We start from the raw sequence: 23569 nt of genomic DNA, 5'->3' as shown, positions 1-23569 counted from the left end.
ACTAGACCCAGGTAAGGTGAATAGGCACCAGGTAAGATTTATTCCTTGAATGTTTTAGCACCTATATGGCGGCTCAGCTATAGGGTAATAACATGATACCAAGTATCAAGCGCAGTAGAGTATATGCAATTATATACAATGGAACATTAATAAATGTGATCTTACTTCAGTTCCTTTTCTTCCTTCTCTGGTACACTGGCGAAGAAGTAGAGGACATCGAGGACTTGCGTTTTCCAGGCAAGAGATTTCTTGGTGTCCCGTAGCATGCCCAGGTACTGGTTGAACACAGGGCGGAAAGCAGGGTGGGTTGAATCCTTGGCAAACTGGACGGAGGGTAACAAGATTAAAGATATATTCTTGAGAGGATAAAGAAGTACAATGAAGGTCATATTCACTGAGGTTTTGTTTCATATATTTCAAAGGGAAGAATGGAGACTGGGTGGAATCCTTGGTAAACTGGATGCAGATTCTGAACCATTTGACCACATTGTACCGCACTCAACCCAGGTGAGGTGAATGGGTACCTGGCAAGAATTTATTCCTTGAAATGCATGTGTGCTGTAATCTTAGTAATTACGGCTGCCAAGCTACAGCTGGGGTAATAATATCCAAGTCCTTTGAGAGCACATAGAGACATTATTCATAATTGTGATATGCACTATACAACTGTTTATTATTATTATCATTATTATTATGACACTCAACTGATTTTGCAATCAATTAAAAATACAATATGATCTTTGGAACCCTGGATGACCTTTGACCCCATCATCCTCATAAACACACATGTGGTATAACCCAAGGTTCATTTGAACTAAGTGTGATCAAATCAATGAGGAAATAAATAAACAGGAGCAAGTTGAACAAAAACTTCAAATAAGGATGGACACAAACATATGACTTGACCTTTTGACCCCTTGATAACCTTTGACCCCATCACCCTCATAAACACACATGTGGTATTACCCAAGGATCATTATGTAATGTACCAGTGTAAACATAATTGATGCAGAAATAAGAGCAAGTTGAACCAAACCTTCAACATTTTTGTAACAGACCACCAGGAACGGACTCCATTCAGCAGAGACAAAAATGAGTACAAAATAAATTTTTAGGTCTATAATAATATGTCATAAATACAAAATCGCTAACGGAAACACAAGTATCCCATAAAAGTGCGGACTCAATCTTTTATTTACCTGAAATAAACACTGACTATATTTTGTTGCAAGAACTCTGACTATCCAAAATGTTTTGTCTCTTATCAATGCAGTGACCTACCTTGAAATCAATCTGAAGAACTTTCTTGATAAGGTTGAGAACAAAATCATCGTCTTGACCAAGGTTTGAGAGAGTATCCCATTGTGTCAGGACAGCACTGTAAATAGCCATCCCATATCTACCAGAAAAGAAGCGAGAGATAAAAGAAAAACAAATCATAAATTCATGAATTGTTGCCGAAAATGCATATTGTCTATGTACAAGTGTATGGTTGGACCTACCCCTTATCGACCACCTAATTTTCTAAGCATCTGTAAAAAAAATTTAAGTTTTAACTAGTTTTCGTGTCATTTGTGCAGAAAATTGACCAGGTGGGTGCTTCATAAAGCTGTTTGTAAGTTAAGCAACTTTAAGAACGACTGGTGATCCTTTCTTACTCGCTTAATAATCAACAATGAACACCATTTACCACAAGAAGGACCACCAGTCGTTCTAAAAGTAACTCATACAATTTATGAACAGCCCCTAGTCAGAATCCAATGTTTAGAACAATGACTCTGATTCTATGATTCTAGATTCTAGATTCTAGAGGGCGCATCGTGGTCTAGTGGTTCTGACTCTCACCTTTGAAACAGAGGGTCGTGGGTTCGAATCCTAGCCATGACATGTTTTCCTTCAGCAAGAAATAATATCCACACTGTGCTGCACTCGACCCAGGTGAGGTGAATGGGTACCCAGCAGGATATTTCCTTCAAAGCACTGAGTGATGGTAGCTCAAGCTAAAGCCGGGGTAATAATAGCACCGCTTCGTATCCTCAGGCAAAAAGCGCTTTATAAATCCAGCTATCATTATTATTATTATTATGCACATAAACATTGGTGACCAACGAATGCAACAGATTCAAATTTGCTCATTGGCACCCCTTATGTACATTAGGACTGACCACCCGCCATAAACCAATTTCATGGCCGATACTTGTCGCGCTGGCGAAATATTTTGTCTCTTCAAAGTCAGTTCTATGTCATAGGGCTGGGTGATTGTGTCGCCACTTCCATCCCAAGTTCCGGCACATGATTCGACGATTGATGACGGATATTTGTTCTAAAGCTGTTTCCTATCGGATTTCTTGGTACGAACAGCCATTTTCCAGTGGGTCCGGGGTCTGGTCAATACAATTTTGATGAATTCTACAAATTTCCTATCTTTTTATCCCTTTCTTTTCTCTCATGAAATAGATTTTTATTGTTCCTATGGACACTGCGCCTACTCTCCTTTGGTTCGCATTTGTAATGTGTAATAATCTTAATGCACGCAAGGTGGTTGGTAGTCGGTAGAATCGCTCTACATGAAATCATGTTTTTGAGCGATTTGGCGTCCTATATGCATGAATATAATGTTGTGAAATTTTGTAACTGTGTACCCCGGCATAGCAAATTTGGTCTTGACACTTGCACGAGACTTGAAAGTAAAAGTCAGTGAGCGCAGCAGTAAAAAAAAATTTGTGTAGAAGATTCTTCATGCCCCCCCCTTCAGAGTATTAGGATTTGAAATATCATACCGTACAGCATTTACAGCACAATTCAAACAAAATCATGGTATTACATAAATTTTGGATAACTTCTTAGCACATCTATGAGCAAATGTGCAAATGTGCAAATGTATGCTCCATTTTGGGGTAGCTCAAAGAATCTTTACAACATTTCTAATTCTACAAATCAAACCAAATTATTTTCATTCAATTGATTTCTCGATGGGTCATTGTATCCAACCTTTTTCTGATATCCCTGCTGCCCACAGCATGTTCCAGCAAGCCGTAGACGATCATCCCGACGCTCTGCTTGTCTTCTCGGACCCGGTCACTCAGCTGGTACACCGTGTCCTGTCCGTGCTTAACCAGCTGGTCCATGATGGGCTGCTTGTAGGTGGTCAGGAACAGGATGCCTAGGCTGGTCTCTGCGGCAGACAACCTCGAAGTCACAGACCGCGATGAACTGCTGACGATGGGGGTACTATCCAACATGCAGTCAATCAAACCGTTTGTCTGATAATTGAAGAAAGATATATTGTTGAATCATTGATAAAACATACTAAAATGAATTCCAAACTTGAATTAAAAAGCAGGAGAAATTGAGTAACATTTGAATTATCGCCTCAGAAATATGCTAAATAATTCAGCAAAATATATATATATCAAATGTACAAATGTGACCTTTACAGATAAAAAAATAAATCTAAAAAACAGATTGTTGAATTATTTATAAAACATACAAAATGGAATTCCAAACTAGAATAAAAAAAAAACAGGTGAAATTAAGAAAACATTTGAATTATCGCCTCTGAAATATGCTAAATAATTCAGAAAAATATATATATCAATTGTGATCTTTACAGATAGAGAGAAAAAAAATCTAAAAAACAGATTGTGGAATCATTGATAAAACATACAAAATGGCATTCCAAACTAGAATAAAAAAAGCAGGTGAAATTAAGTAAACATTTGAATTATCGCCTCAGAAATATGCTGAATAATTCAGCAATTGAAAAGCTTCTATAACTTCTTACATTTTATAAATAAGCCTAAATGGGATATGTTTCTTCCAGCAGTTCATAAATTTGGTAAGCATGCCATTATGATGGGCCAGAATATAAAATGTAAAAGTATTTGTGGTCTTGGCAGACAGAAGGTCCTTCTCTATGTGTGGACACGGACACAGGTTCGACCTAACACTAACCTGTACCCCAAGTTGGAATGCAAGCTCCAGTAAGCTCTGACCTAGGTCAATCTCCGAGGGGGTCATTTTCCTAGCTTCCTGTCCGTTCTCGCCTCTCTTCACCAGTCCACGCATCACGCAGTCCAAGATGGACGAAGCCTGGTTCATCGTCTATCAAAATAAATATAATTCACAAGAAACTACTGATTTTTATTCTTTTTACACATAACTGAACACTTAATTCAAAAGAGTAGCTGGCAAAGTCTAATATGTACATACATGTATTGCAAGCCTTGAAATAAGTGGGCGCTGAGCGCAAATCCGCGCTCATAAAGCCATCAATTGCGCCCATAAAGCCCCAAAATCATCAAAATTTTGATGACCGGGCGCAAATATTTTCCAGGTAATTGCGCCCGCCGTGAGTGAGCAGTGAAGCCATATCATACATGTAATTTAAATATCTGAAAAGCCAAAATCAAGTAACTTTCAATTTACGATGAACACAGTTTAAAATTGCCAAGTGCGTGTTTTTTTCTGTACCATAAAAAGTGAGCTACGTCCGTCTTTTTTTCCTGTAATACATGTGCGCGCGTGCTTCGGGTAGCGGTTTTTCCATACTTCACCATGTCCAATTTCTAATGCACACATTTCCAATTGGGATATCACAATTCTGCGATAAAGTAATTTGAATTGCACAGGAGATAAATCCCTGTTCACAGCATTAGATGTGCGAGTCTTTTATCCTCACAGTCGCCGACTTTGCTTGTTGAAACAGAATTGTAGCTTTTTAATTACTTTCTTGGAGAGGGGTAAATATCAGACAATAAATCATCAAACAAGGCTCCATCTAAAAAAAAATAGGAGGACGCCGTGCACTTGAGTGTGGTGTTAGCTAGCCAGTTTGAGCTCATAATCTCTGCCAGAGCTCTGGGTGAGAATTCTATCAGTAATGGCCTAAGTGATGGTGATTTTCCGTTTCAGATAGAGTTTAGATTTCATGTTAATTTTTGAAAACTGTCAAAAAAACTTTATGATTTCTTCATTGTGATGAATATTTAAGTTATTAATGAATACATTTTCACAGAATTTAGACTCTCCAAGAGTGAAAGGCATTTTCTGTGGAGATCTGCGTTTTCAAATTACTTGTGAAAACCTACAAACCTACATGAACCTACAATACACAAGATACATGTAGGCCTACAAAGCCTGTGGCTACATGTATATGTGCTGGAATTTGAATAGACTGAGTTAGATATTGATTTCATTTCTTCATTTCTTTAGCATAATTTATATGCAATCCAAGTGCACCTCACAATCACACACAAACACTCACCCACACCCGTGATTCTAACCATGAAAAAAACCTTAAAAATTATTTATTTTTTTCTAAATTTATTATTTTATCTGAATTCTCTCTTCATCTCTCTCTCTCTTTCTATATTTTTATTTTATTCATTTATTTAGATTTTTTTTGGGGGGGTTCGTTAAAAGTGGTTCATTTAAGATGAAAATGAATTAGCCCATGTGTGTGTGTGCATGGTTCTAAAGGGGATGTAGAGTGAGAGTGTCAAAACACACTTAAACATTTAAATCTGATTTCTTAAATGTTTGAATAAGCCTAATACTTAGCATATGCTATTCATGTACGAATTAAAAAATTACAGGAGCTGTGCTTACTATAAACAAATTTGCGGTGTGGTTCACCGTTATATATATATATATTTTTTAATTGCCCCCGGTTCCAGAAAATTGCCCCCGGTTCCTGTAAAAAACCTGTGAGCCGGGGGCAATTTAAAAAAAAAATTGCCCCCGGCTCACAGGTGCTTATTTCAAGGCTTGATGTATTGCTCATACTCCTTTGTCATTTGATTATGCATAGTTTTCCTCATAAGTTAGTGAACCCCAACACAAATTGCACTCCTTGTTCGAGCCCAGAGAAACAAACTTTTTAATATACAGATATTGACTGATGGGGTGTGTAATATAAACATTCTTTGGGCCGCCGGATTTGTATTTTCCCGAGGGGTTATATTTTCCCAAAGCGCGCAGCGCTGAGGGAAAATATTAATCCTTTAGGTGGTCCAAAGAATTTTTTTTTTACACATCCCATCAGTCAATATCAGTTATATTAGATAGCCTCTAATGATGAAGATAAAGTTAGGCCTAACGATGCGTGCAACATGTTTATGATATTCACAGTGATTGATTGAACTGGTATAGATCTAACGTTAGTTCTTGATCTATAAATATCTAAGTAACGTTAGTCTAACGCAGTGAATGACCCTTTTCTAATCAAATCAACTTTGTTTATGCCTAGCCCTAGATCTAAATCTAAGTTCGAGCCCAGTCCAAGTCCAGGACCCAAGGCAGGCCGATAATGCATGGTAACATCTAATCCACAAGAGGGCGCCATACACGTAGAAAAATATATTCATGGACCAGTTGGTCAATATATTCATCGAAGGTGGACTGGATGGGAAAATACATTGATTTCGACCATATCACGTGACGCGCTATGGACCAATCGCGCTTGGCTAGCTGTCTTGGCTATCTAATATAATGTGATATTTCATCACCAGACTCCATAATTAACTATCTATAACATGGCAAAACTTGAACACTTTTAACATGTTCATTTTCTGGTGGGGCTAACCAATTTTTGAGCACCTCTTTTTAAGAATTATACTTGCTTATATTAGATAGCCAAGACAGATAGCTAAGCGCGATTGGTCCATAGCGCGTCACGTGATATGATCGAAATCAATGTATTTTCCCAGCCGGTCCACCTTCGATGAATATATTGACCAACCGGTCCATGAATATATTTTTCTACGTGTATGGCGCCCTCTTGTGGATTAGATGTTACCATGCATTATCGGCCTGCCTTGGGTCCTGGACCTGGCATAGGCTCGAATTTAGAGTTAGATCTAGGGCTAGGCCTAAACAAAATTGATTTGATTAGAAAAGGGTCATTCACTGCGTTAGACTAACGTTACTTAGATATCTATAGATCAAGATCTAACGTTAGATCTAAACCAGTTCAATCAATCACTGTGAATATCATAAACATGCTGCACGCATCGTTAGGCCTAACTTTATCTTCATCATTAGAGGCTATCTAATGATGATATTAGATCCCATCATCTAATGATGATATTACACATCCCATCAGATATTGACTGATGGGATGTGTAAAAAAACACATTCTTTGGACCACCTAAAGGATTAATATTTTCCCTCGTGATCATAACCCCTCGGGAAAATACAAATCCGGCGGACCAAAGAATGTTTATATTACACACACCATCAGTCAATATCTGTATAATATAGCGCTTAATACTTCTTTTGTCAGAAGTCTCTAAGCGCTCTACAGTACATGCAGCATAATTACCCTGGCTTTAGCAATGCAGCTGTTACGTGTGCTGCGTTTCAAGGAAATATATGGTCTATATTTCTATTGTCTAAAATAATACATTGTTACAATGACAAGGATCAACACTTCTGGAATCCACCCCAGGGAGTGGAGAAAGTGCATGTATTGTGTGTGAACAAGCAAGAATCCGATAATGGAGGAAACAATATACATGTACAGCATCTGCAATGTGCTTCAGAGATGTCTCTCCAATGTATCAAGCAGTACATAAAAGCAGAAATTTTTCATAGAATTATTATTTTCAAATCGCATCATGGAGGTCCATATTTGATGCCATCAACATTGAGAAAACTAATCATAATTCGGACATTACATCATACAAGTACATTTTTACCTTACAAGAAGTATGAACATGTTATTACAAATGTGTGTTTTTCCCCCAAATACAATGTATGTTCAATTTCTGTTGCATTTTCAATTCATGACCATGTTATCTGAGCTTGGGTTGAATTTCTTACAATATCTTGTTCTGTTTTAACACTGAATAAGGGATTTTCTTGGATTTCTTAGTAATAATCCGCTTTTATATAGCGCTTAATACATCGAAACAATGTCTCTAAGCCCTTTACAGATATATTATTTCCCCGGTCATCGGATTCAATCAGTCATTCCCACACAATGTGTGCATATCCTCCACTCCCTGGGGAGTATTCCAGTCAGTCACATGATGAGGAGCACACAGTACTGGACAAGCTACAAATGACTTTCACATCCTATCGGGTACCCATTTAGCACCTGCGTCCAGAGTGGCAAAGTGTGGATCAACGCCTTGCCAAAGGAAGCTAGACCGCGGTGGGATCCGAACACACGACCCTCTGTTTACAAGACGAGAGTCAGAACCACTACACCATGGCTCCTTCACCAGACATTTCTTACCTGTCTGGTGAGTAGTTTGGCCTTCTGTAGCTGCTTGTAGCCCAGAACGAGATGCTGAAGCTGTACGTGATCCAAGCCAAGTTCATTCTCATCACTGAATAACGTCGGAAGAAGGGAGAATAGATCCTCATTCCTGGTGAAATAATTGTAATATATGTATATGAAAAAAATTAATCACATAAGGTAAGTGCAGATATCTTTTTTTTTTCATTCTGTAAAGAATCAATTGAATTTCATAATCGCTAAACAAATTACTCTTAATGTAAGTTAAGAAAAACATCTAGAAAATCTTTGAAGACCAGCAATTACACACAATACCACAAATTGCTTTTAGACTAATTCCATGTATCATCATGATATCTTGACTATAAATCTGAAGATGATAAATCTGCTTCTTTATGACACTGGAACGACATTTCAAAGCGCTTCAAACATGTATTATCCCGATCATTGGATTCAGTCTCGCCCGCATATGATGCATGCCCAATCTCCACTCCCTGGGGAGTATTCCAGCAATACAATGATCTCACCTGCTAGCAGTAATCCTTTCATGAATGACAGTCTGAAGCTCCTTGAGTAGGTTTGTAGGTAGCTTGTTGTACAATACACCAAGGATCTGATTCATCTGTGGGAGGAGGAAGAGAGAGGGGGGGAAAAAGAGTTGTCCAAAGGCTTTCAAAATTGAACAATTAAAAAAGATGACATTATTTTCACTGTTCTTGCATACAAATAATGTGAATGTATTTAACCCCAACCCTAATAACAAATAGAATTTAAAAAAGTATTGAATTCAGGCATGATATTCCCCTCTGAAAGATTGTCCATTGTCACTAAGTCACCGGCGAAGTCCGAGGTGCCCCAGGCGGGGTTACAAGCTCTTGCATAGTTAAGAAATCGAAAGTGATTTCTCAACAATGAATGAATGAATATACATCATAGCTAGAAAATATTTTGCACAAACATGCTTAATAGATGTTGCTGGCCGTCCATAGTTGCGATTGATCAGATCATTCATAACTCTTTGTAAGACAGGGCCCTGATTTAGCACTCAAGAATGGGTCGCCATTCACGTGTGAGGTGATAAGAAATCACAGAAGTGCTTTACAGTACACCATGTGTAGAGTCCTGGGTCCTGTATCACAAAGGTTAGCGATTAATCATACACTTCTTTTTCAAGATTGATTGTACACTGTAGTCAATGGAATTAATCGCAGAAAAATGTTGTATGACTGATTGCTAAAGCTTTGAGCCCCAGGAAGGACTGAGATGGATAGAGATAGAAGTGGAGAGGCGAGAAAGTGGAAGCTGGGAAGTAGGGTATTCTTTTTGGAATGAGTGTAGTCCTCAAAAGGACTGTAAACCAGGAGTGGAAGCTGAGTCACAGACCGGGTGGGGGTCTTGAGTAGAAGGTTTGTGCAAAGGGAAAGTTTGAGTCGGCAAAGTAATATAGCTGGCACTTCCAGGGGCCCATCTTATAAAGAGTTGTGATTGATCTGATAAGTCAACATATAAAATGCATGTTTTCTAGATATAAATGTATATCCATTAATTCATTGATTTCTTGAAAATTTGTTGTATTCTCCTTTGTTTACAAAGGACATTTTGCAAATTTTCTGTAGAAAAAATCATGACACAGATGGACTTCAATAGAGTTACAATTGACTGGATCAATCTGGACTTTACGCATGGTGGAGCGTTGTGGCCCAGTGGATTAGTCTCCGGACTTTGAAACAGGGGGTTGTGGGTTCGAATCCCAGCCATGGCGTAATTTCCTTCAAGAAATTTATCCACTTTGTGCTGCACTCAAACCCAGGTGAGGTGAATGGGTACCTGGCAGGAATTTATTCCTTGAAATGCGTGTGTGCTGTAATCATAGTAATTACGGCAGCCTAGCTACAGCTGGGGTAATAATATCCAAGTCCTTTGGAAGCATATAGAGACATTATTCATAATTGTGATAGGCGCTATACAAGAACTGTTTATTATTATTATTGTTATGGTGTACCGTAAACTACTCCCGCAATCGTTCACACCAGCATGTAAATCTTCAAACATCATCAGGGGCTAGTAACACAAAGCTTAGCAATGATCGTAGAACATTTCTCTACGACTGATTCCATTGACTACAATGTACAATCAATTGTGAAAATCGAGCATATGATCAATCACTAACCTTTGTGTTACGGGGCCCTGGTCATATTAAACTAACTTCCAAAAAAAGTCTTATAAAACACGACCCAGTGTTTCCTAAAGCTATTCGAAAGTTGTGTATGTCTGGTTTCTTGTGCTAACTTAATATACCAATGTAGACCACTTAACATCCAATATATGTTTAAGTTGTGCGTATAGTTGTATGTAATGAAAGGCCCTGTTCGGTGCAAGTCTTGCTGGCAACTTGCGGCAATCACCTGTAATATGCCAGCGACAAAGTTTCGAGCATGTTCAAAATTTTTCTGCGTGCAAGATACTGTCAATGCAAGTCTTGCTGGCGAATTGCGGGCAATCACTCGCAACAAAGTTTTGAGCATGTTCAAAACTTTTCTGCGTGCAAGATACTGTCAATGCAAGTCTTGCTGGCGAGTTGCGGGTAATCACTCGCAACTCGCTCGCAACAAAGTTTTGAGCATGTTCAAAACTTTTCTACGTGCAAGATACTGTCAATGCAAGTCTTGCTGGCGAGTTGCGGGCAATCACTCGCAACAAAGTTTTGAGCATGTTCAAAACTTTTCTGCGTGCAAGATACTGTCAATGCAAGTGACCTGCGAAATATCTGTGGGTTGCAAAAACAGTCAACTGCAAGTTGCAGGGAACAATGTGACTGGGCCTATACAAATAGCAGACCTGCCAACCTCTGGGAATGAAAAATTGTATTCTGTGATGATAAAAAATGTATTTTTCCCCAAAAAAGTGTATTTCATAATAAAATGCTTGGAGCACTCGCTCATCGCGGCGCTCAAGCTGCATGCAAGCTTAAATGCGTACTGCTCTTGCATATGAAAAAAAAAAAACATTGAAACATGTGTATATCTTACCCTGGTTTTAACGAAATAATTGAAAAAAAAAAAAGTTACCTGAAATTACATTGATCTAACAACCATATTTGTGTACGCTTTATGAAATAGAGACATATAGAGATGATTTATCTCAATAAATTACGATTTTGTAAAAAAATATATATTTTTTCTTTACAAAACACATATTTTTGGGGTTGCAAAAAACGTACTGGTTGGCAGGTCTTAAATAGTCACAGGACAAAAGTAAATACTTACAGTGTGAGGGAGGTTGTTCATGATGACCGTGTCAGCCATGTTGAAACCCAGGGAAGTAGGTTTCAATACACAACTACACAGGACCTCGGCAAATCGACCAGTCCACAGCTTGGAGGGGACAATCTAGAAAATAATGAAAATAACTTAAAATAATGCCCATTTAGTATGAATAATCCACCAATTCTCAATAACAATTATGATAACGCTAATAAATGTACAAAATGCTATTTTGGGGCTTAGCTCTTCAAATCCACTCCCAGAAAAAGGCCCGAATTCTAAAGTCTAGTTTAACTTAGATCATTGTCTAACTCTGTGCTAAAGTTATGGGAAGCCGAAAATTTTTGTTGTTTCTTCTTTTTTTTCACTTCACTCTTCCCTCATGATTGAAATGTAATTTTAGATATTTTTTCTCAATATTTATGAATGATTTTCAGATGAATTGATAAATTGTACTTGTGCTGTTGGAGATTTGTGCCACAGTTGGCTATCCACAGTTAAGCCACAACTTCATACCAGGGGGCCGTTTCATAAAGCTGTATGTAAGTAAAGAGTGACTTTAAGAACGACTGGTGATCCTTTCTTTCACGCTAAACCATCCCCAATGAATCAACCATTTACCACAAGAAAGGATCACCAGTCATTCCTAAAGTCGCTCTTAACTTATTAACAGCTTGATGAAACACTCACCAGAGTTTGAATTAAACCAGAGTTTGAATTACTGGCGAGTTTTTCACCAAGCTGTCGTAAGATGCAAATGACTCTAAAGGACTGATTCTTGCCTAAGAGCTTAATCAACATTTATAAAAATTTTGGTGCACACAATATCCTACCAGATCATGAAGAGAACATCAGTTGGTCTTAAAGTCTGTCATAACTTACAAACAACTGTGTGAAATACAAACCTCTAAAGCTTCCTTGGAATAGCCTCCAAGCATGGCACTCATGAAATCAAAGAGACGGATGAGGACCGTACATTTGGATCGATCGTAGTCTTCTTCTTCCCTGGGTGAAAAGCCCACTTCCGTGGAACCCGAGTGCTTGGCCGTTTCATGCAGATGGCACTGGGCCATCACCAGGAAGACATCAATGGACTTGAAGAGGTTGCTCCTTTTTCCTTCTTTTGGGGCTGCAAAAAACAATTATGCTGTTAGTGGTACTGTAATTAGTAGGAGACGTTTTGGGGGATTAAAACCTCTCTCTTTGTTTCATTGTTTAATATTGAAGGTAAAAGAAAGTTGTTGCAGCAAACAATTATTTCATGAGAAAGTCTTTAAAATTAAGGTTGAATGCCACCATATTATCATAGATATACATGTAGTTCTGGTACATTGAAATAAACTTATGTGAAATCCTGAAACCGATAATTCTGATGATTACTAACACAGAAAAACATATGAGGGACAGTACATGTATTATTTGGAAAAATACCAGACATTTCATGGAATTCCATGTTTACTTTGTTCAATTCTCAGCAATTATGCCTTTTTTCCAGAGCCATTTGACACATTATTTTTTTATTCATACATACAAACACTTGGGGTGGTAATTTATTGGAATATGTTCGAACTCATTTTGAGATCGTTACCACAACTGGTATTTATCTTTCAGGGAAAGGGGAGGAAAATGACAAATGCTGATTATATGTGTGGTCTCATTGACTGTGTGATATAAACACAACAAGTCTTAAAACATAAATATAACATAAACATTTCAGGATCTGTCGGATGAGGGCAACATAACAATTGGGGGGTGAATAAAAAAAATAAAATACCAGTAAAAAAAAATTTAATTAATAAAAACTGTCACATCCGATGATTTTCCATGAAATTCTACAAAGTATCCACTTACATCTGAATAGAGCAGTTGGTGTGAGTAGTCTTTCATTCAAGACCCAGACGAAGCAGTCCAGCGCAGCTAACAGGTACTCCAGCCAGAGGATGGTCGCCTTCACAGTAAACTGATCATCTTTATAGGCCGAAAGGGGATGTTTCTGAATGCCACTTTTATGACCACCTCCCTCAAACCTACATCATATTAAATACAAAATGTAAACCTGCCATTCTTCTCCTTCTGTTAATTCTCCTTAGGCAGTTCTCCTTCTTCATACTGTCAAAATCTGAAGTTGTTAAGTTTAATAAACAATGAGATACAGGAGTTTCACGAAGACAGCATAGTGTGCACATCGTAGCAGGTTGCCAACTTGATATATTTTTATATTTAAAGAATATAAAAACAAAAGAGGGTGCATGTATGCTGCTTATAATATTAATTCACTATCACTATTATTAACCAAAGAAATAAGTTAAGTAAAAGACAAGTTGAGTAATTTCTGTTACTGTACAAAATACAAAATGCTTGCAAATTGCTAAAATGGAAAGTACTTTGTCTTTACCTTGCAACAAAATACTCAGCACCCCTCTCCTTGACCGTGTTTGCCATCCATGTTGCAGGCGTGTTTCGCCCTGTATTTATAGAAAAAAATAATGTATAGAAATAGTTATTTCACTCTTTTTCTCTTTCTTATCGCTATTATACCACTTCAATAAATCCCTGAAGGCTACAAATACGAAGGCTGTGAAACATCCAAAGTACTTGCCAAATATCTGATCATAAATTGTATGGACACAAAGGAAGAATCAATTAAATTACCTCTAAACACAACCATACCATTCGTTACTAGGCTTCTTTATTAAGCATCAGGCCCCCATCAACCTGTGTGCTTATATTGAGTCCACAGTTGGAGGCAGGGGTTGTCCCAAGGAACAGTTATAAATTCATATTTTACAGTTTATATAAATTTCCTTTCAACAAAATTTTCATTTTAGTGCAAAACTTAAAAGATGCCTGAAGTAATCTTACACACTGACTGCTTGGAAACGTTGCGATCAAAAGGCTTTGATTCTTGTCTTTTATTAGAAAAGACCATAAAAATGTACTATTCAACCAAAATATGAACATTTTTTACTTCCCATAATTTCAGCAAAGAGTTAGACTATGGCGTATGTGAAATGAACTTCTGGGGCCTGTCTTACAAAGAGTTGCGATTGATCCAATCAATTGCAACTCTGAGGATATCCATCAATGTCATAATTTTTTGTACTGGAAATTTGCACACAATGTCCTTTGTACGCAAAGAGAAACACAGTGAATGAAAGCAATGAATGCATGAATAGTTAGAAAATATTTTGAACAAACAAGCACGATAGATGTTGACGTTGCTGGCCGTCCATAGTTGTGATTGATTGGATCAATCGCAACTCTTGTAAAACGGGCCCCAGAACTGACTGACTGACCTGGTAGGAGGGATGTCAACTGGTATACGAGGACCATACACTGATGTCTACATTCTGTCTGAGGACGGCCACACTGTGTCATCAGCCACATCACCATATGACTCAGGGTAGGGTTACAATCCTCCGGAAGTCCCCTTGAATTAAAAGAAAACCAAATATAATAAGCCGACACCAACATGCATGTACATATACAGTGATGTCTACAATAATTCTGTGAACATCCACACTGTGTCATCAGCCACATCATCATACATATATGACTCAGGGCAGGGTTACTGGTAATTCCCTTCAGTTCAAAGAAAACCAACAATAGCGAGCATAGACTGACATACAACAATCTCTACATTCTGTCTGTGGACCACCACACTGTGTCATCAGCCACATCACCATATGATGCAGAGTAGAGTTACAATCCTCCGGTAATCCCCTTGTATTAAAAGAAAACCAATTATAACAAGCCTTCACCGACATACATGTACACATGTACAGTGATGTCTACACTCATTCTGTGAACATCCACACTGTGTCATCAGCCACATTGTCATACATATATGACTGGTAGTACCCTTCAGTTCATAGAAAACCAATTATAATAATAATAATAATAATAAGCCTACAACGACATACAGCGATGTCTACATTCACACTGTGGACATCCACACCGTGTCATCAGCCACATCATCATATGGCTCAAGCAGGGTTATTGGTAATTCCCTTTAGTTCAAAGAAAACCAATTATAACAATAATAATAAGCATACAACAATGTCTACATTCTGTCTGTGGACATCCACACTGTGTCATCAGCCACATCACCATAAAGTAGAGCCATAATCCTCCAGTAATCCTCTTGAATTAAATCCAATTATACATACATGTATATGGACATACAGCGATGTCTACTGTACATTCAGGGGGGGTAGGTTCGCAAAGAGGTAAGTATGACCTAGAGTCATGTCTAAAATTTTATTTATTCGGTATATTATTTATTTATGTATTCGTTATAAAACACATGATATCTAACACGCAATCTTATACATTCGCAGTAGCGTGTGTGAGTCCTTTTAGTACACTTCGTCCTCTTGGCAAGATTTTACCAATGCAGTGATGTGATTTACACAGCATGCAACTGGAAATTTAAGCACTTCTCAAGGTCACACTTAACCCTTTGTGAAACACCCCCCAGATTTCAGAATGTAAGCCAATGCCTCTGAAAACTACCTACGGTGGGCAGAGGCATGATAAGGTTGCACGCATACCTTGGAACCCTTCTGTTCTTGCTCTCTTTGTTGAGTAAGGCTGCTTTCACTCGCATGATCCTCTCCAGGTGCTTCAGAACCTCTATACCTTGCTCCTGAGTGCCTGAGAAAATACAATGTTTGTATTATGATAGGTATGGTTCAGATGATGTTTGAAGGTTTGCATGGTGGTATGAACAATCGCGGAAGAGGTTTACGGTACACCATGTGTAAAAGTCCTGGAGGGATTGAGATAAAAGTGGATAGAAATAGAAATGAAATGTCAAGAAAGTGGAGGTTGGGAAGTAGAGTATTCTTTCGGGATGAGTGTAGTCCTCAAAAAGGACTGTAAACCAGAATGAGAGTGAAGTAGAGGAGGCAGGGTGAGAGGCTTGAGTAGAAAGCCTGAGGAGATTAGAGAAGGCTGGCTGGAGTCTCCTTTCAATTTCACTTCTGTTTCTATCCACTTTTATCTCGGTCCTTCCAGGACTTTTACTGCAATTCTGCAATTGGACATGGTTTAATTAAACCTGGATTAACTTAAACCACCCTTTACGGAGTGCCAGTTGTCAACTCATTTACCAAGTAAAAACTATTCTAATTCTGCAGGAAAAAAAGTTGCCAAAAAATTAATGTCATCATAAAAATTAGAATAGGAAAATACAAGGATTTTTAATGAATTAATTGGTGCAATATCTTTGCGGTAATTATGAAAAAAGTTTTGTGAAACTCGGCATTCCAAAGAAGAATGGTCTGACATTTTAGTGTACACTAGGATCAAACCTAGGTTTGATAACCAGAATACGGGTCATGATGTTTATTGCTTACATAGAGAGATTGCTCATGAGAGAAATGCTATATGAAAATCAGAAAATAAACAAATAATAATTTACTTGCACTGGAAAGAACTATAGCAGATGGTTGACTCAAAAGAATAAATCCAACATATAACCGAAAATCTGGAGGTGCTTCAAACCCTCTATCTATTGCCCCTGAGTGCTTGAAAAATATCTTTATCTACATGTACTTTTGTGCTTAACCATTAAAATCAGCTCATGAAAGAGTGAGGTACTAGAAAATTTGAAAATAGCAAATATTTATGTCTACTGAAAGGAATAAGATACACGGGATCAACGTTCTCGCCAGGTTCGGAAGGTGCTCCTATATTACCCTGGCTAAGCTAGTCTACAGATTCCAGAGCACTCAGTTTCCTGCCGGTACCCATTTACCTCACCTGTGTTGAGTGCAGCACAATGTGGGTAAATTTCTTGCTGGAGGAAAACACGCCATGGCTTGGAATCGAACCCACGTCCTTCAGATTGAGAGTTTTAATCACTAGACCACGACGCCCAGATGGCCAAGTTACCACAGTTGTAAGTCCTCATAGGACAGAGCCTTATAAATTATTCCTACAGAATATCACTTCTCTCTCTCTCTTGACAGTAACATTTCCATCACATTGGGAGCTTTGGGGGTTACCTACCAAGTGATTTGTCATCGTGATGGGCCAAGGCCAAGCTTTGAACAAAGACTACCACAAGTTCAAAGGTGAACTGATCAACAAGGGCTTCCTCCTCTCTGCAATGAAAAAAAACACAAACATTAATTCAGGGTTTGAATAATCAATTAGAAATACAGTTATATGAATAAAAAAATCACACATGAGAAACACTGGATTTCATTAAGAGCAAAATTAATCACAATTGATTCAGTTACAATAAGTCAGGCTTTTGTCAATCTTCATCAAGATCTGTTTTTAAGAATAAACACTCTGATTAAATCTGCTTGGCTGTCCGTTTATTAAGATCATTCTCAATAAATTATGGAAAGTAAGAATTCCTAATATTCTGAGACATAGTTCTCCTTTTCTATTTCTCATATTGAGCTTTTAAGACACAATCTTTCTCACTAGGTCCAATGCAATACCCTGGATTTTCACGATATAAACTTAAATAACCATTTATAGTCAAAGATACTTATTAAGATGTCCTCATATCTTAATATTTGTTTCTATTCTCTACTTTAATAGATTTTTTTTAATCTTGTTGTTATGATATATCACCTCGGTATACCATTCTACCCTAAAGATAAGAAACCATTTCTCTCCAATGATATATATATTGAAACATAATTATATTCTGTCCTTCTCATTTCCCCATCCCTACTTATCTACCTTATCCCCTATATACTCTGTTGAATCCCCTTTTGCCATTTTCTCTATACTCTGGCCATCTTTTCCTTAATCTGCCAGGTTACCCATTGTGTTTATCATTTTATTTGTAAACAGTACATTTATAATGATTGATTGCTACATCACGTTATCATTGTATTGTAAATTTTTGTAAATCCAATGCAATTCAGCCTAATTGTCTGTGATGTGTGGATATTTTAATAAAACCTTAAATCTTAAACAACCTTCTCTTTTTTAGTTTTTAATAGAGAATCTTTATCTCTTGGTGCAATGCTCTGGCTCTAACCCACGTGATATAACCCTTACCTAAAGATGGTGTAGATACTATTGAAGGCAAGAGCAGCTCCAAGTCTCTTGAATGCACTGGGGTGCGAGGCCATGGAGTAGAGACGCTTCAGGAGTGACTTGGTATTGAATGCATTCTTTTCTTGTTGCTGAAAAAAAAAAGAACATTAATGTGCAAGAATCGATACACTCCATCCAATGTGTAGGTGCCGCGGCCGAGTGGTCTAAGGCAATTGGCTATACATGGGAAGTCTGGGGATCGATCCCGGCCGCAACACCTATGCCCGTGAGCAGTTAAATGGCAATGCTCTTTTATCCAGCATTGAAATAAATAACAAGTGGAATGCCTCTGGCCGTCTCACCTGCATCACGCGGTTCAATATAGCAGCAGTGCTGACTTTGAATACTACTCTAACTCGCACAAGATGTTCAGTGATACATGGTTACTCTTATGTCCACTTTTTATGAACTAGACCAATAAACTTACAGAGATATGATGGTTATTCAACAAAAAACCCCAACATGGCCAAAGTTCATTGACCTTACATGACCTTTGACCTTGATCATGTGACCTGAAACTCGAACAGGATGTTCAGTGATACTTGATTACTCTTATGTACAAGTTTCATGAATCAGATCCATAAACTTTCAAAGTTATGATGGTAATTCAACAGATACACCCAATTCGGCCAAAGTTCATTGACCTTTGACCTTGGTATGTGACCTGAAACACGCACAGGATGTTCAGTGATACTTGATTACTCTAATGTCCAAGTTTAATGAACTAGACCAATAAACTTTCAAAGTTATGATGGTAATTCAACAGATACCCCCGATTCGGCCAAAGTTCATTGACCCTAAATGACCTTTGACCTTAATCATGAGACCTGAAACTTGCACGAAATGTTCAGTGATGCTTGATTACTATTATGTCCAAGTTTCATGAATCAGATCCATAAACTTTCAAAGTTATGATGGGAATTCAACAGATATCCCCAATTCGGCCAAAGTTCATTGACCCTAAATGACCTTTGACCTTGGTCATGTGACGTGAAACTCATGCAGTATGTTCAGTGATACTTGATTAACCTTATGTCCAAGTTTCATGAACTAGGTCCATATATTTTCTAAGTTATGATGACATTTCAAAAACTTAACCTCAGGTTAAGATTTTGATGTTGATTCCTCCAACATGGTCTAAGTTCATTGACCCTAAATGACCTTTGACCTTGGTCATGTGACATGAAACTCTAATAGGATGTTCAGTAATACTTGATTAACCTTATGGCCAAGTTTTATTAACTAGGTCCATATACTTCCTAAGTTATGACATCATTTCAAAAACTTAACCTCAGGTTAAGATTTGATGTTGACGCCGCCGCCGCCGTCGCCGTCGGAAAAGCGGCGCCTATAGTCTCACTTTGCTTCGCAGGTGAGACAAAAATGCTATGTGCATTATCAATGGAAGGACAGTATATTTCCTTCCTTCTAATAAAGGAGATACATGTATGTTGTGAGAATTCCTATTGTGATTTTGCCACCATCGTACCTTTGAGGAAACCTTGTAACTGGCTGCCAAGCCCTGTTACCATGGCAGTAGTCATAATGGCAAAATTACCATAGCTGTATCTCTATATGAAATGGGCTCCAGCCAGACCCAATACATCTATTTGGTGTTACTGGAATATGTTCCATTATACAAATAATGAATGTTTCTGAGTGCAATGGACAGAATACTTCATGAGGTGAAAGATAAAATGATCCATTCAACGAGGAGTAGCTGAGTTGAATGAATCATTATTTCATCTTTCATCAAATGAAGTATTCTGTCCATTGAAAAAAAATTATGGTTTATGTGACACCTAATAATTGATTTTTTCATATGAAATTCATGAATTTTGATGCAAAACATGCTCATGCAGTGCGCGTTCGGTCTGTTGATTGTTACGTCATTACAACATGCGCACTGCTGGTGCCTGCAGCTGCAGCAGCCTCGGTGCGCGCGTGCATTGGACAAAATCGTATGGATCCAAAATTGCACGATGAATGGATACAAAATTGAACGATTGATGACATCATTGCAAAATGGGCTGAATGAACGATATCAAACCACCAATCAAATCACAGGGAAATATCTAGGTGTCATATCAATGATGGACCATTCTAAGAACTCACGAATGCAGCAGGTGAAGTGAAGAAGTCTGTCACATCAAAGACTTGCATCCAAAATGACAAAATAAACTTTGTCTGTGGAACTGACCTTTACGTTTCTACTTGTCTGTTTGATGGACCATTCTAAGAACTCACTAATACAGCAGGTGGAGACATCTGCCACATCAAAGACTTGCATCCAAAATGACAAAATAACTTTGTCTGCGGAACTGAACTTTACCTTTTTACTCGTCTGTTTGATGGACCACCTTAAGAATTCACTGATACAGCGAGCGCAGAAGTCCCTCAGTGCTGTGTCTGTAGGATGCACTATACCGGCAAGGATGGCATTCAACAACGTGGTGGTCTCTGCGCTTTCATATTTCTTGTTCCCTGAAAGATTGAATGGACATAAAAAACTTTTAAGAGTTGCAAAAGATTCAAATCACACTGAAATTGATATGGATCTGAAATTCCCATTATTAACTACAGTCTGACTTCTCTTATCTGGCCTCCCTTATCCGGATCTTTCTATTATCCAGATGCACACTTGCTGAGATTTTTTTTTTCAATCTAGTATGTGGAGAAATGAGATTTCAATCTAGAATACGCAAACTCACTTTGATTACATAAATTTCCAATATAATCTACCAACAACCACATTATTTTATAATGAAAATATCATACCCAAATCACCAAAAGAAATTAGACAGGATAATTTTCCAATAAATCAGGGCACAGCACAACCATTTTTCCCATGTTCACTTCTTTTTTTTTTCGGGGGGGGGACATCAACACATTTCTTGCGCACTCAGGCATGCCTCGTCTTGAATTACGGACAGCACCATCTACATGTATCATGTTTGAGCCTATAGTCAGTATAATGAATTAATATCAATCCCACCTTGACAATGACATAAAATATTAAAACCCTTTGAAATACAAGTCCCTGGAATTAAGTTCCCAGTTTTTTGTGATACAGAAATAGGAAAAAAATCACAGAATTAAGGAAAAACACATAATTTCACAGAAAATACGATTTTTGGGCCCCAAATTTATGAATGATGAACAATAGAGTACAAACCATTGAAATAAAAAGTAAATCCAATAAAACATAACGGTGCATACTTAGGTTAAACATCTGCACATAAAACCTGTTTACAATATCAAAGCGAGTGTGCACCACACTTTATCAGTATGGAAACGTGTTTTTCTAAGATTTTCTTAGAATTGCCTTATCGTGTATGTTGTATATGTCACCAAAGTAAGGAGAACAAATTTTGATGTTTATAACACTGAAATCAGGGTTCACATCTTTCCAAGAAAACAACATTCCCTGATAATTATTTAAGCCCATTCTCAATTTCGCATGTTTTCTAAGTTGTTGCAGTGAATTACATGCATTTTCAGTATGAAAATAATAATATAACCAGTCATTCAATGGATGTTGTCTTGATATGCAACAAAATATAACAGTCTGACTGACTACCATGCTTTCTACTATTGGGCTGATCAAAATTCCCTGATTTTTCCCTCATTTGATGCATTTTCCAAGTTCACAATTTTTTTCTCAAATTCCCAGCTTTTTCCCTGACTGGAAAAAAGTAAAATAATTTTCCCTTCTTTCCTTCATGGGCTGGGAACCCTTGAAGTACATGAACTTGGCAATTTAGAAAACGAAAAACTGTCCATCTTGTAAAGAAAAAGAAGAAGTCAGCAAATATAACACGATTTGAGAACTACTGGAACAAAGAAGGAAACCGAAATGGTCTGGTCTTTAAGGCATGTACAAATCAACGAATGACAAATTAATGAAGGTTGGACTGTATGGAAGTCCTACCTGAAAACCAGTGGATGAGCTGCATGGCAAGGGGTTCAAAGAGCTGCCTGGCGACCAGTTCCACATCACAAGCCAGCTGAAGTACTGCAGGAAGGACCTTCTTGTACAGTTGATCCATTGGGCTCTGGAATTGCAGAGAGAACCGATGCAATATTGGCTTCGACATCCTCTGATTGTCAAGATGGGTTCATGAGCTTTAATATGCTTCAAGTTTCGATAACAAGTAAACCAAGTCAACATGTAAAAGGTGTCTACTAATGTAACTATGTTCAAGAACCAATGCAACATTGGCATCAACATCCTCTAGGATCTACCCATTATCAATGCAAATGGTATCATGATTGTCAAGAAGTAAAAACAACCAAGTAAAAATGTCTTTGAATGTAACTTTGTTAAGAACATGTCTTGCTCTGCGTAAGATCAGGGGTAGTACCCTGTGAATACACCAAACGGAATGTTAGACCAGACTTCATTTATAATTTTAAAGATAGACAAAATTTATGAAAATAAGCCTTGGTGAGCACACTTTAACCCCTTCAAGGTCAAATAAGTAGGTGGGTTTTAGTAAATGGCATTTTCGTTTTTTTGGGGGGGCCTCATTATGATGTCTTACCTTTGCTTCCCTTTGGTCAGGCTGTTGAGATCCTTTACCCAGCATGAAAAGGACCAAGGTATGTAGGGTCTCGCATGCTGCCACCTTGGTCTGTCGGTCACTGGAGGTCAAAGCCAGGTCAACAATCCTTGGCAAAAAGGCATCTGAACATAAGAAACAAAAAAGTTGGTTAATTACCCCTAAATCAAAATGGCAGAATGTACTGTATCAGCTAAAATGTCTTCAGCAAAATTACCTTGTAACTGCTGAAAATCTCCATGGCAAGGAAGAATGGTGTAGCAGGGTTCACGGTACACCATGGATCTTTTGTGGACATTTGATGGTCCTGAAAAGGACCAAACTCAACATTTTGGCAAGTGCGTTCTTGTCGTCTTCAGGAGAATCTTCAGAAGATACATGGTGTACCGTAAAACGTACAACACCAAAATTACCTTGTCTGAGTCTTCAAT

At 37.9% G+C, this 23569-nt stretch overlaps 1 protein-coding gene across 2 annotated transcripts in view; it reads right to left on the bottom strand.

The window, feature by feature from the left end:
- Positions 1–23569, bottom strand: part of LOC121422338 (DNA-dependent protein kinase catalytic subunit-like) — a 138228-nt gene that overhangs the window by 82085 nt on the left and 32574 nt on the right. For both annotated transcript variants that reach the window (XM_041617316.1, XM_041617315.1), the window contains 17 exons: positions 23121–23263; positions 22508–22631; positions 20909–21060; positions 18538–18665; positions 17524–17618; positions 16062–16164; positions 14805–14938; positions 13904–13973; positions 13360–13535; positions 12414–12637; positions 11512–11634; positions 8773–8867; positions 8243–8375; positions 3955–4092; positions 2992–3263; positions 1282–1399; positions 166–323 (listed from right to left, as the gene is read on the bottom strand). In XM_041617316.1, coding sequence (XP_041473250.1) covers positions 166–323; positions 1282–1399; positions 2992–3263; positions 3955–4092; positions 8243–8375; positions 8773–8867; positions 11512–11634; positions 12414–12637; positions 13360–13535; positions 13904–13973; positions 14805–14938; positions 16062–16164; positions 17524–17618; positions 18538–18665; positions 20909–21060; positions 22508–22631; positions 23121–23263 — 2386 coding nt within the window. The remainder of the gene's footprint in view (positions 1–165; positions 324–1281; positions 1400–2991; positions 3264–3954; positions 4093–8242; positions 8376–8772; positions 8868–11511; positions 11635–12413; positions 12638–13359; positions 13536–13903; positions 13974–14804; positions 14939–16061; positions 16165–17523; positions 17619–18537; positions 18666–20908; positions 21061–22507; positions 22632–23120; positions 23264–23569) is intronic.

Source organism: Lytechinus variegatus, chromosome 10 (genome assembly GCF_018143015.1).
Source record: "Lytechinus variegatus isolate NC3 chromosome 10, Lvar_3.0, whole genome shotgun sequence".
NCBI classification, from domain to species: Eukaryota; Metazoa; Echinodermata; class Echinoidea; order Temnopleuroida; family Toxopneustidae; genus Lytechinus; species Lytechinus variegatus.
The sequence above is the reverse complement of the archived record's forward strand: the minus strand, read 5'-3'. Positions and strand labels throughout refer to the sequence as shown.